Here is a 14,374-nt window from a genome sequence, read left to right on the forward strand (position 1 = left end):
ATAGATAATGGCAAATCCAACTATACTGCAAAAAGCAATGTTAGAAAATGAGTTGCACCAAAGAAGATCAAGCTTCTAACGAAGACCGGAAACTTAGTTTCAAAGAACAAGCTTCATTTGATTAGATTGGATAGTTTTGAGTACTTGGGTAGTGACCAACATATAGCTAGCTAGGCAGAATGTGTGAAATCTATAATTTTATTGGAGAGATTTCTACCCTAAGCTACAGTCTTGAGAAGTTGCATTTTACACTATCATTCCTTCTTGTAGGGAGAGACTAAAGTTGCAATCTTATGAAACAATTTAGCAGCATTGCCATCATCATCACCATCATCTTGAGAGAGAGGAGAGGTCCATTCCTGAAAGTCATGGAGGTTGCCAGTGAAATATGTGAAGGGTCCATCAACTCCTATCTTGTTTATCCAGTAATCATATTCTACATATGGGTCTTGATGGAAGTTGAAGTGTAAGAACTGGTTCTCATTCCGATAAGTGTATGGGTGTACCTGCCATCACAATTCACAAGTTGGGTTTCTGATGACTTTTGCTCAATGCTTATGAAATACTTGCACATGAAAAAGAGAAATTTGAGATTTCCTAACAAGAAAATTTTGAAAGAAAACTAAAATCAGTAAACCAAAATTTGCACATGATCATGAGCAGGACAAATCGAATCCTATAATTCTTCTAGAGTACACATATCTAGATCTTCAAATTTCTACAGAAAATAATTACCGAAAAGCACACAAGAAAAATGAAATCCTCAGATGCAATCTTAGACAAACAGAACCATGAATTTTTTCTTTTTCCTTTCAAGGAAATTGAGCACCATGAATCAACGTGTTCATAGAGACCTAAAACCATGTTTAACAATTGTGAAAATTAAATAATTAGTGAAAATTAGTGCATCATGGATGTTTCCTAGCTCAACACCTTCAAACCCGTTCCCCCTCATATGAAGTTTAAGTTCATTCATAGAGATAACAAGTTTAATCTTTAATGGAGGAATGAAGAGAACCACATGATTGGATGCTCTAAGGGTCACCAAGGAAAACCTGATGCTTTGGAGTGATTGAGTTCATGTTTACCTTAAGGTAGTACCTAGGGTCCCTTAAGGTAGTACCTCAAGGCCATTAAGGTAGTACCTAAGGGCCCTTAAGGTAGTACCTAAGCTACAGTCACAAGAAACCAATGGTGGAGCACTTGAGGAATGAAGAGAACAACATTATGGGATGGGGTAAGGGTGACCAAGGAAGACCCGAGGCTTGGGAGAGGTTGAGTTGAAATTTACCTTAAGGTAGTACCTAGGGTCCCTTAAGGTAGTACCTAGGGTCCCTTAAGGTAGTACCTCAAGGCCACTAAGGTAGTACCTAAGGGCCCTTAAGGTAGTACCTAAGCTACAGTCCGAAGAAACCATTGGTGGAGCACTTGAGGAATGAAGAGAACCACATAATTGGATGGTCTAAGGGTCACCAAAGAAGACTCGAGGCTTTGGAGTGGTTGAGTTCATGTTTACCTTAAGGTAGTACCTAGGGTCCCTTAAGGTAGTACCTCAAGGCCACTAAGGTAGTACCTAAGGGCCCTTAAGGTAGTACCTAAGCTACAGTCCCAAGAAACCATTGGTGGAGCACTTGAGGAATGAAGAGAACCACATGATTGGATGGTCTAAGGGTCACCAAGGAAGACCTGATGCTTGGGAGAGGTTGAGTTCAAGTTTACCTTAAGGTAGTACCTAGGGTCCCTTAAGGTAGTACCTCAAGGCCACTAAGGTAGTACCTAAGGGCCCTTAAGGTAGTACCTAAGCTACAGTCCGAAGAAACCATTGGTGGAGCACTTGAGGAATGAAGAGAACCACATGATTGAATGGTCTAAGGGTCACCAAGGAAGACCTGATGCTTGGGAGAGGTTGAGTTCAAGTTTACCTTAAGGACCTAGGGTCCCTTAAGGTAGTATCTCAAGGCCACTAAGGTAGTACCTAAGGGCCCTTAAGGTAGTACCTAAGCTACAGTCCCAAGAAACCATTGGTGGAGCACTTGAGGAATGAAGAGAACAACATTATGGGATGGTCTAAGGGTGACCCAGGAAGACTCGAGGCTTGGGAGAGGTTGAGTTGAAATTTACCTTAAGGTAGTACCTAGGGTCCCTTAAGGTAGTACCTCAAGGCCACTAAGGTAGTACCTAAGGGCCCTTAAGGTAGTACCTAAGCTACAATACCAAGAAACCATTGGTGGAGCACTTGAGGAATGACGAGAACCACATGATTGGATGGTTTAAGGGTCACCAATGAAGACCCAAGGCTTTGGAGTGGTTGAGTTCATGTTTACCTTAAGGTAGTACCTAGGGTCCCTTAAGGTAGTATCTCAAGGCCACTAAGGTAGTACCTAAGGGCCCTTAAGGTAGTACCTAAGCTACAGTCCCAAGAAACCATTGGTGGAGCACTTGAGGAATGAAGAGAACAACATTATGGGATGGTCTAAGGGTGACCCAGGAAGACCCGAGGCTTGGGAGAGGTTGAGTTGAAATTTACCTTAAGGTAGTACCTAGGGTCCCTTAAGGTAGTACCTCAAGGCCACTAAGGTAGTACCTATGGGCCCTTAAGGTAGTACCTAAGCTACAGTACCAAGAAACCATTGGTGGACCACTTGAGGAATGAAGAGAACCACATGATTGGATGGTCTAAGGGTCACCAATGAAGACCCAAGGCTTTGGAGTGGTTGAGTTCATGTTTACCTTAAGGTAGTACCTAGGGTCCCTTAAGGTAGTACCTCAAGGCCACTAAGGTAGTACCTAAGGGCCCTTAAGGTAGTACCTAAGCTACAGTCCTAACAAACCATAGGTGGACGACTTGAGGAATGAAGAGAACCACATAATTGGATGGTCTAAGGGTCACCAAGGAAGACCTGAGGCTTTGGAGAGGTTGAGTTCAAGTTTACCTTAAGGTAGTACCTAGGGTCCCTTAAGGTAGTACCTCAAGGCCACTAAGGTAGTACCTAAGGGCCTTTAAGGTAGTACCTAAGCTACAGTCCCAAGAAAGCATTGGTGGAGCACTTGAGGAATGAAGAGAACCACATTATGGGATGGGGTAAGGGTGACCAAGGAAGACCCGAGGCTTGGGAGAGGTTGAGTTGAAATTTACCTTAAGGTAGTACCTAGGGTCCCTTAAGATAGTACCGCAAGGCCACTAAGGTAGTACCTAAGGGCCCTTAAGGTAGTACCTAAGCTGCAGTCCCAAGAAACCATTGGTGGAGCACTTGAGGAATGAAGAGAACAACATTATGGGATGGTCTAAGGGTGACCCAAGAAGACCTGAGGCTTGGGAGAGGTTGAGTTGAAATTTACCTTAAGGTAGTACCTAGGGTTCCTTAAGGTAGTACCTCAAGGCCACTAAGGTAGTACCTAAGGGCCCTTAAGGTAGTACCTAAGCTACAGTACCAAGAAACCATTGGTGGACCACTTGAGGAATGAAAAGAACCACATGATTGAATGGTTTAAGGGTCACCAATGAAGACCCAAGGCTTTGGAGTGGTTGAGTTCATGTTTACCTTAAGGTAGTACCTAGGGTCCCTTAAGGTAATCAAGTCTAATCATTGTTTTGTCTAGACAATGTTTTGCTCTTTGGTATTTATGATATCCATCTTGAAAGTTTAGACTTTGCTTATGGAATGCCTAGAGGGAGGGTGAACAGATAATGCTTACTTTTTAGCCCAAATTTTAATTTTTAAAATTTCCCCTAAAAAAAATTAGAGTTGAAGTAGAGAAATTTAATGGCACAAGGAGATAAAAGTTTGCATGGAAAATTACCCATAAAGCCTCCCAGGGACTTTGTAGATGTAAAAACCATGGGGTTAAAAACCGTAGAACACAAATCCATTATCAAAAGAAAAGTACATAGATTTACCTGGCGGATGTTATCCATAAGATTTACTCCCCAGCACCTACACTTGTCTTCATATCCATGACACAACACCACACATGGTCCTAGTGGACTACCTCAACACCTGAGAGGCCGCAAATCCTCTCATGAACCTAAGAATGAAAATCACACAAATTTGAGAATATTAGGATGTTGGAAAGGTTAATAATATTCTTTTGAATTTTGCATCAACATTCAAAAAGAATTTTAGGCATAGCATTGATAGAGATGAAGCCCTAGTGGACAAGATCCTAAAGTTTTCAAAGACCAATTTTTAGAAGATGAAAAGAATTAAAACATATCACAATTCTGAATTAGGAAAAATTTACTTTGAATGCTTGAGCGCTAGGTTTGAGTGCTTGAGCACTTGACCGGTTTTTTAATTAATTGATTAAAAAACCATTTTAGCTCAATTAAAAATCTAAAGTCCACTTTATGCCTATTTTAGTCAAATTAGCCTTTCGCGAATATTTCTATACTTGCTGCATTAGGGTTGATCATGCAACAACCTTGAGTCTTCAATGGAGAGTAAGACATAGTATCCTAGAAAAGTCTTAAGGCAAGGTAAATAGAACAAAATTGTCAACTTAAACTAAGCAACCTGATGCACTAACACATTTGACAACTAAAAGGGTATCTAGACGGCCTATTAAGAAAAAGTAAAGCATCTAGATGGATACTAGCATTTTAATGTTGTGTTGCCTCCAAATTAATGGTAGATAATGACCTCAGAAAAAAATTGTTTGCATCTCGTGAAATTTTATTACAACTAAAAATAAAAATCTTTCCAAACAATAATATGTGGAAAATTAGATAAATATGTTGTTAAACTAGTATTAAATTTTTTCAATATGGTGTGCTTTAAAGCTTCTGATTAAAAAGCTTTACTTTCTGAGTTATTTGCTTTTTTTTTTTTTTTTTAACTTAGATAATCCCTTTTCTCATTTGATTCACTTTTTTTTTTCCCTAAAAACATGGGTTGCATGTGTACACCCACATCCACTTGCTATACACTAAATGGACACTTTGATGGCCATAAAGAATAGCATGGATTATGTGCTAAATTTATTTGTCCTTACGTTATGCATGCACATAATTGGATCATAAGGGTTGCCTGTTTTGCCCTTGACTAAATTCAGATGCCCTGCACAAGCAGGTCACATGTACAGATTAAAGAGATACTGAATCTCCATTTTTTTTTCTTCTCATCTTACTGACACTACACAAATATCTTATCAACTAAACTTTTTCAGATACGAGCATGTTTATCATAACATCCAGCCACATGTGACAAGGACTCTGCTCCATGCTATCTTGGACCCAACAAAAGCATTGTCTCAACATTATGGGGCAATTCAGGGGTTGGCAGCATTTGGACCCAGTGTGGTATCATTTGTTCTCTTGCTTTTAGCATCAAAGGAGGAATGTTACAGCTGGATAAAGTGGCTGTTTATTATTTTTTAAAAACATCAGTTTTTGTATTAAAGATATTAAGGATAACTTCTAAAAGCCCATTTACTCACAAGAAAGACATTTCTAGCACTAAATTTATGCTAGATCCAAGGAGAAATTAAAAAAATAAATAAAGGAAATTGAAGTCCTTATGTCCCAAGAACCTTTATCACTGCAGATGCTCTAGTTTTGAGCTTTCACGACAGCCCCTACATTTTCCTCAAATTTAACCTCTTCAACATTTTTCCACAGCCACACTATAACTCCTATCACCCAAGTACCATTTAGCTTCCATTCATTGAGTTTGTATGCAACTTTTTGTCATTCTTTTTCATTTTTTTTTAATTCATTCTTAGAATCTCTCTTTGTTAGTTTTTCCAAATTTATAATTGAAGTACAACTCAAGAAGGGGGGAGAAAAGTTAGATTTCACCAACGAAACCAACACACCTTCAAATGCTTTGTGCAGGCATGTTAAGGGGTGAACCCACCATTGAAGATCGTTGTCCCTAGATCTGACCCATTTCAATCAGGAATCAACCAGGGTTCTTTCCCTCTCACCAAGACACCCAAATCCAAGCATATGAGGCCACCTACAACATGTAGTCTTCTCCACCAAGAAATCTTCAGGTTGTTCAAGATGATATAGGCTTGTATGGGTATGATAACCATGGGTGCTTAAAAGCAACTTCCCGTGGTGACATGGAGAGGGAGATGGCTGCTGACATGGAAGGCTGGAGGGGTAATTTTGGAAATGAAATTATAAAACAGTGGATAGTGCATGAAAGGGATATTTTTTTGGGCAACAGTGGACATTTTTTGGGTTATGGAAAGTTGGGTTACCAAAAAGCTATTAGGCCCAAATGGGCGAGCCAAAACACAGTTTTCCCGAGATGAAATCCACTAGTGGGTATGTTTTTACTCTTAAAGGAGGTACAGTTTTTTGAAAGTTTACCAAGAAAACTTGCATTACTCAGTTTAATATGGAAGCTAAGTTTATTGCTTTAAAGAAAGCAAGTTTTGAGGTTGAGTAACTTAGAAACCTCTTAGTCGACATCCCTTTATGGATGAGACCGACACCATTTGTGTCTATGTGTTGTGATAGCCAAGATATAATAGCTAAAGCTATGAGTAAAATATTTAATGGGAAAAATGGCACATACACCAAAGGCACAATAGTGTGCCACAATTTCTTGAGACGAGAATTATATTTCTTGAACTTGTAAGGCTAAAGTTGAATTTGCTCAATCCTTCAACCAAAAAACTAAATAGGAAATTAGTGAAAGAAACATCAAGTGAAATGAGATTTATGCCTAAGATATAATTGAGGAGTGATGGTAGTTTAACCTACTAGAATGGAGATCCCATAAAGTAGGTTCATATGAGTAATAAAAAATCACTTGTTGACTATGAGATTCTCTAACTACTATATATATCTAAGTGTCTATCACTAAGGTGTAGATAGAGCACATTTTTGCAATGACCGAGGATGGGTATTTACTCTTAATGAATATTATATTCCTTATGGATGGTGTGTTTAATTGCAAAACACACTTGATGGATTCACCTATATATATGAGTATAAATAGTGTTATTTCCTATAGAAACTTAGGTAGGTTTTTTAGAGCTCTCATGAATATTCATGTAGAGTGCATGACCTATTTATATCAACAGGTCATATACAGCTGAAGTTAAGAAACCAATGTGAATGATAAGTTCCTTGAATTACATAAAGAAACATTAGTTCATAGAAATTTAATTTCACCAATTTTCTTTGAATTAATCATTATTTATCATAAGGTTGGTTCATAGCCAATAGGCACCAATATTGATGGATTGGATTCTTGTTTTCCTCCATCCATTTCCTTCTTCCCCCATACACTCTATAGGGGATTGTTGGAAGAGTATTTGAGTGAAAAAACAAAAGGTGCCAATCCCACATTGGAAAGGGATGGGAACCTTTTGGGTTTACATTATTTCTCGCTTCCTTAGCCTCTTAGACTTTTGGAAAAGGAAGAGGGAGATTCATGTGCCCAGGAGGCTTAAGACTATTCTAGTGAAATTTTGAGTGGCTTGGTCTAGAAAACCTTAGTGTGTGTGTGCATCTCATGTGGGGGAACACCCCCCTGCATACGAACACACGAGTCCAACAGTTTTTTTACAAATTTAGATTTTTTTATATTTAATTTTAACTCTAACCCTTTTTTACTTGGTCTTTCTGAGTTGGGCCAAGTCTTCCCAATTAGAGGAGAGATCAAGTAAAGGAAGGTTGAACTGGAAATTCCGAACATGCTTTGATTAAATCCAATTAATTTAATTGATTTTTATTTATTATTGTGTTGTGGTCATTCGGCCTTTGTAGGGGAGTCTAATTTGACTCAACCTATAAAAGCCCTTGCACCCCTTAAAGTCCATCATTCAATCTTTGAGATGTTCTTCTATCCTCCCTATATCCTATTTCTACTGCTTCCTGCATCCTTGCCAACCCATACTAGCAAAGCAGTCCTTTCCGGAGATGGATCTGATGTTGAACCCATTCACCAGCAAAATAGTCCTTTCCGGAGATCGATCTGTTGCTCCACTCATTCACTAGCAAAGTAGTCCTTTTCATACCCGAAATTGACCTCCTACTACCATACATAGAGATCGACTTGCTGCACCCTTCATTGAGCTCCATCTTCTACTGTCATCTTCCATGTTTTACTGCAATCATTACCATCTGTGCCTAGTGTAGCCATAAATTTGCCGCATCCAAGCCAACCATAGTAGCACTCTCTTTTCAAGTTCTCTATAACCTTCCCCTTCCTAAACAACTTCAAAATCTTGAGTTGTATTGTATACCTCCCCAACAGAGTGCACCTAAGACAAGGTTTCAACTGTTGTAGTTTAGAGGTAGAACAATATCGATTCCCTTGTGCATCAATTCCCTTCTACTTTAAATACAATGCTTTGTCACGTCTCAATCACTTTAATCCTATAAGTACCCTATTTCTAGTTTTGTTTTGTTTATTGTTTGGCTGGTTTTGGCCTTAGTTAAGTTGTTTAAGATTAAATTCTTAGATTTTATCCAACAAAAATAACTAAGAGATTGCATAAATCTTGAAAACAGGCTTGCTGCAAACAGGATATTGGGTCTTGTTACAATGAGGCACAAAAGTTCCAACCAATTCATTCTATGTAGGCAGTAGTTTACATTACTTTGAAGGGTTTATAATTAATAAAATAGCTAGAATTAAAGCCAAACAGAAAAAAGTAATATACATGCAGGAATGTCAGCTTATTTCATCCCCATGACCAAGCAATTCTCCCAATGTAATCATGGAAAATGGTTTTGACAAAGGTGGCCACTGGTTTGAGAGCTTCTGATAAACTTGTTCCATAGTTGGCCGACACTGGGGATTGGCATGCAAGCACGCAAATGCTATCTTCACAATGTGGACCACTTCCTCAGAGACCTGATGCACGGGTGGTGAAAGCCGATGATCTAACACATCCATCAACAGTAAATGGTAGACCCTTGATGGTGATGATGATGATGAGGCCATTGATAGTAAAGATGAAACAAGCTCACCAGGATGCCTTCCCATAATCACTTCCAATGTTACCACTCCAAAGCTGTAGACATCACTTTTAGCATCGACCTTTGCTGTGTAAGCAAGTTCTACAAAAAAAGAAAAAAGAAACATGATCAGTTATCATACTCTATTCTGCTAGCAATTGTAAAGTGGTCATTACAAATTATAGCCCAACAAAAATATTATTCTTTAGTAAAAACTATTACTTTACAAATCCAGAAATGTTTGGTTGAACTTGATCCATACTCATGAGCTGCAAAAAAGGACTAGTGGTTAGCTGGGCTTGCACTTATTTAGGCCTATAGCATTATATAGGGTGCAGAAAATTGGCATGTCGCCAATCAGGGCAAAAGGACACCTACAATTTTCCCACATGTAACAGAAAGCTCAATTAGAAAAATTCAAAACTGGGCAATTTTTAGATGTAACGCATAAAGAAAAATCACCTGGAGCAGTGTATCCGGAAGTGCCTGCAAATGAAGTCCAATTGGATGAGTCGGGCTTTAAAAGCCTAGCTGTACCAAAGTCGGAAATATGGGCTTCATATTCAGAATCCAATAGAACATTGTTGCTTGATATGTCTCGATGAATTATAGGGGGGGCGCAACCATGGTGTATATAAGACAAAGCTCTAGCCATGCCTTTAATAACATTTAGCCTCATACTCCAATCTAATTGAATCGCTTTTTCCTCGTTGGTCAGAATGCTCCCCAAGCTTCCCCTATCCATAAACTCATAAACCAGAAATGAGTGTTTTGCACTAGAACAGGAACCATAAAACTTCACAATGTTGCGGTGCCGTATCGCTGCCAAAGCTTGAATCTCACTTTCGAAAGCTTTCAAATCAGCCATTTCATTATTTTGTGTTGAGCGCAGGCGTTTGACGGCAACAACTCTACCTGTTGGTAGATTAGCCTTGTAAACATCTCCATGTCCTCCAGTGCCAATGCAATTTTTGGGGTTGAAGTCCTCAGTTGCCTGAATGATGTCTTCATATGACACTTCCCCATCATGACCCCATATTGCAAATAGATCTTCAATATGTGCCTCTGCATTTTTCACCTTTTTGTCCCTTAATCTTCGGCAAAGGAAATGGGTTCCAATGGCCGAAAATATAAGCAATGGAGTGCTCAACATAAGAACTAGAATCCAAACAGAAAATTTGTTCTTCCTCCTTCCACCAGTTCTGCATGCCTTGAGAGTAGTGAGGTTGCCACACAAACCTTTGTTATTTGTGAAAGCCTCAAATGGAGCTTCTCGGAAGGCTTTGATGCTGGGAACAGGACCCTCCAGTTGATTGTAGGATATATCAACAGATGTCAAGCTTAGCAAATCATTGAAAGTAGATGGGATGGAACCAAAGAGCTTGTTATGAGAGAGATTCAATGTTTCCAACCTTTGCAATTCTCCAATCTGTACGGCTATCTCTTCAGTTAACAAATTTTGACTTAGATCGAGATTTTGAAGACGATGTATGTTGCCAATCTCAGGAGGAATGCTTTCACCAAAATTATTATTACTCAAATTCAAGTAAAATAATTTCGAGCATTCCCCCAGTTGTTCGGGAATTGAGCCACTCAAATTGTTCAATGCAACGTCAAAAAATGCAAGATCAGATAGCTTCCCTATCTCCGAAGGAACCTGGCCTGAGAGTTTGTTGTCACGAAGACTGAGATTGAATAATGACGTTAAATTTGCAAGCTCTTTTGGGATCCCCCCAACTAAATGATTTGAAGAGAGGTCAAGTAATTGTAATTGAGTTGCTTCCCCAAGTTCGGCTGGAATTGTACCAGAAATATTGTTATGAGAGATTTTCATGCTTGTCAGGCTGTGACACCGGCCCCATCTCTTAGAAAGCTCCCCGTACAATTTGTTGTAACTCAAATCAATATAATTCAAGTTTGGATATATACCAAAATCTTCTGATACGTTACTTTCGAGTTGGTTTCTATCCAGTCTGAGTCTGAACAAGCTAGTACAATTTCTCAAGCTACTTGGGATTGGGCCAGTGAAATGGTTGCCTACTGCTGAAAAGTTTTCAAGCATTCCACCCAAACATATCTGTTGTGGCAAATAACCAATGAATTTGTTGTCACTCAATTGCAATTCTTTCAAATGTGTGACATTGTTCATCTCTGGAGGAATGGGGCCACTGAGTTTGTTATCAGCAAGATATAGGTAACTTAAGTTCCTCAAGTTTCCTATAGAAGGAGGAATTGAACCTGTCAAACTATTATTCGATAACTCAAGATCACTAAGAGATCTCAGTAATCCGAATTCTTGAGGAATAGGACCAGACAAGTGGTTATCAAAAAGAAGCAAAGTGGCTAAGTTGGTCAAGTTTCCTATTGAAGTAGGGATTAAACCAGTGAGATTGTTACCTGAGAAATCAAGTTCATTAAGAGATCTTAACAATCCAACTTCTTGAGGAATAGAACCAGATAAGCAGTTATCAGAAAGATACAATGTAGTTAAGTAGATCAAATTTCCAAAGGAAGAAGGAATTGAACCAATGAGATTGTTATCTGAGAAGTCAAGATCGTTAACAGATTTTAGCAATCCAATTCCTTGAGGAATGGGGCCACTAAGATTGTTATCATTAAGGTACAAGGTCATTAAGTTTCCTAATTTTACTATGGAAGATGGAATTGAACCAAACAGATGATTGTTAGACAACTCAAGATCATTTAGAGATATCAACAATCCAACTTCTTGAGGAATGAAACCTGAAAGTTTATTATCATAAAGGTACAAATTGGTCAATTGACTCAAGTTTCCTATGGAAGGAGGAATTGAACCTATGAGAATGTTATCTGACAGTTGCATTTCATTAAGAGAAGTCAAAAATCCAATTTCTTGGGGTATAGAACCAGAAAGGTGATTATCAAAAAGGTGCAAAATTGTCAAGTTGACCAAATTTCCTATCGAAGAAGGGATTGAACCATTGAGATCATTACCCGAGAAGTCAAGTTCATGAAGAGATCTTAAAAATCCGACTTCATAAGGAATGGAACCATAAAGATGGTTATCAAAAAGGTGCAAAAGGGTTAAGTTAGTCAGGTTTCCTATAGAAGTTGGGATTAAACCAATGAGATTATTACTTGATAAGTCAAGCCCATTTAGGGATCTCAACAATCCAACTTCTTGAGGAATGAAACCAGAAAGCTTATTGTGATGAAGGTATAAAATGGTTAAGTTGACCAAATTTCCTATGGAAAAAGGGATTGAACCATCAAGATTATTATCCGCGAGGTCAAGATCATTAAGTGATCTTAATAATCCCACTTCATAAGGAATGGAACCATAAAGATGGTTATGAAAAAGGTGCAAAAGGGTTAAGTTGGTCAAGTTTCCTATAGAAGTTGGGATTAAACTAGTGAGATTGTTACTCGACAAGTCGAACATATTTAAGGATCTCAACAATCCAACTTCTTGAGGAATGGAACCAGAAAGCATATTTCCATAAAGGTATAACTTGGTTAAGTTGCCCAAATTTCCTATAGAAGTTGGAATTGTACCTGTCAAGTTATTGGACGCCAATGCCAGAACACTCAAAGACCTCATCAACAAGCCAACTTCTACAGGTATATGGCCAGTGAAGTGATTGAAACTCAAGTCAACAAAGGTGTCTTTGGAAAGGTTACTTATGTGAGAGGGGATACTTCCATAGAGTGAGTTGTTATAAAGATTGAGGGTGAGTAGGTTGGGAAGCGATGAGAAATTGAGACTGTGGAGCGTACCTCTCAAACCCGAACTATGAAGATCTAAAGACGTCACACCTCCAGAATTATGACAAACAACCCCAACCCAGTTGTTGCAAGGACTGTCCCCAAACCAAGAAGACAGAAATGACTGACTTCGATTATTAAGACTGGCTTTCCATGTGAGAAGAGCTTCTGCTTCCTTCAGTTCTCCAGCAGCAGCTGCCAAAGAAATTGGGAAAGAAGCATACACGTGTGATGAAGAATAAAGGGAGCTAACAAAGATCACAAAGAAGAAGAAGAAAGGCATGGGAAGTTGGACAAGGAAGGAAGAATAAGATGAAGTATGAAATGGCATCACTGGATGAATGAACCGAGTGGATATAGAGTTATTATTTAATTGTAGAAGAAAGATGAAGGGAGTGGGAGGTAGAGTAACTATTTATAGAATTGAATGGGAATATTAGAATAGGGAGAATTATCTTTTGGGGGTAGATGGGCCCCCAAATTAACAAAAGGTTCATATAACTCTTCAAATTGAGTTGAAGGATATGAAATAATAACGGACAAATATACCTTTTAAGAACACATATAAAATATTTTATAAAATTAAGTTAAATAATTTTTTTTCAATAATTTTTTTTCAAAAATATTAAATTAAATAAAAGTAGTTTTCAAAAATATTAAATTAAAGTAGTTTTCAAAAATATTAAATTAATTTTTTTTTCAAAAATATTAAATTAATTTTTTTTCAAAAATATTAAATTAAATTAAAGTATTTAAAAAAATATTAAATTAATTTTTTTAAATATTAAATTAAATAAATTTATTTTTAAAAAAATATTAAATTAAATAAATTTATTTTTAAAAAATATTAAATTAAATAAAAGTATTTAAAAAAAATATTAAATTACATAAAAGTATTTTAAAAAAATATTAAATTAAATCAAAAATATTAAATTAAATAAAAGTATTTTTCAAAAATATTAATTTTTTTTCTTAAAATCAACAAAGGGCATTTTTGGAAATACTGAAGGATGATATCCTTCAACTCAATTTCTATACTTTCATTGGGTCTTGGGCTCAATTTGAAGAGTTACATAGACCTTTTATTAATTTGGGGCCCATCTACCCCAAAACATAATTCTTCCATTAGAATATATGGATTGTTGACTTTGAATTCCAGGGTTTGTGAAGATTGACGGACCATTATGAATGGTTTGTTCCCCACAAGATCTACATACATATCACAATCAGATTTTAACGTGTTTGATTGGGTATTCTTTCGCATGTGGTTGTTCTTATTTTTCTGCAATTTGTACATATCGGTCAAAGAAGTAGTATCAAGTTGCCATAGTTTAATGTTAGTGCATGTGGGGAGGAAACTGCTTGTGCTCTCCATACGTCTAATTTAATTATTTCGTGCGGAAATTATCGACTTTGTGGAGATGGTAGCGTGAAGATAATGGGTTGACTTGACTTGTCCTACAATTGCTCATCAGTGACTTGTAACTGCCCTAATATCATATATGGACTGGAAGATAATGGGTTGGTGTATTTGTCAAACTTGGCATTATGTGGACTTACACTCAAAGTAGCATTAATGAAAAATTTTAGTCTTCGGTTTGGATACCAGAGTCACCTTGCAAATATAATAATATTTATAAAATTGTATTACAAAAAATAATTTTTAGGGACATAAAGTAAGCTCCTTTTCTTTGTACAAAAGTTACT

General features: G+C 37.5%; 1 protein-coding gene across 1 annotated transcript; it reads right to left on the bottom strand.

Moving 5' to 3' along the window:
- Nucleotides 1-8,508: 8,508 nt before the first annotated feature.
- LOC100260449 (probable leucine-rich repeat receptor-like protein kinase At1g35710) lies at nt 8,509-13,039 on the bottom strand. The gene is made up of 2 exons (XM_010658324.3): nt 9,386-13,039; nt 8,509-9,025 (listed from the first exon to the last, which is right to left on the bottom strand). The coding sequence occupies exons 1-2, from the start codon at nt 12,996-12,998 to the stop codon at nt 8,637-8,639; spliced, it is 4,002 nt and encodes a 1,333-aa protein (XP_010656626.1). The 5' UTR covers nt 12,999-13,039; the 3' UTR covers nt 8,509-8,636.
- Nucleotides 13,040-14,374: the final 1,335 nt, after the last annotated feature.

The sequence above is a fragment of the Vitis vinifera genome, chromosome 11 (assembly GCF_030704535.1).
Source record: "Vitis vinifera cultivar Pinot Noir 40024 chromosome 11, ASM3070453v1".
Taxonomy (NCBI): domain Eukaryota; kingdom Viridiplantae; phylum Streptophyta; class Magnoliopsida; order Vitales; family Vitaceae; genus Vitis; species Vitis vinifera.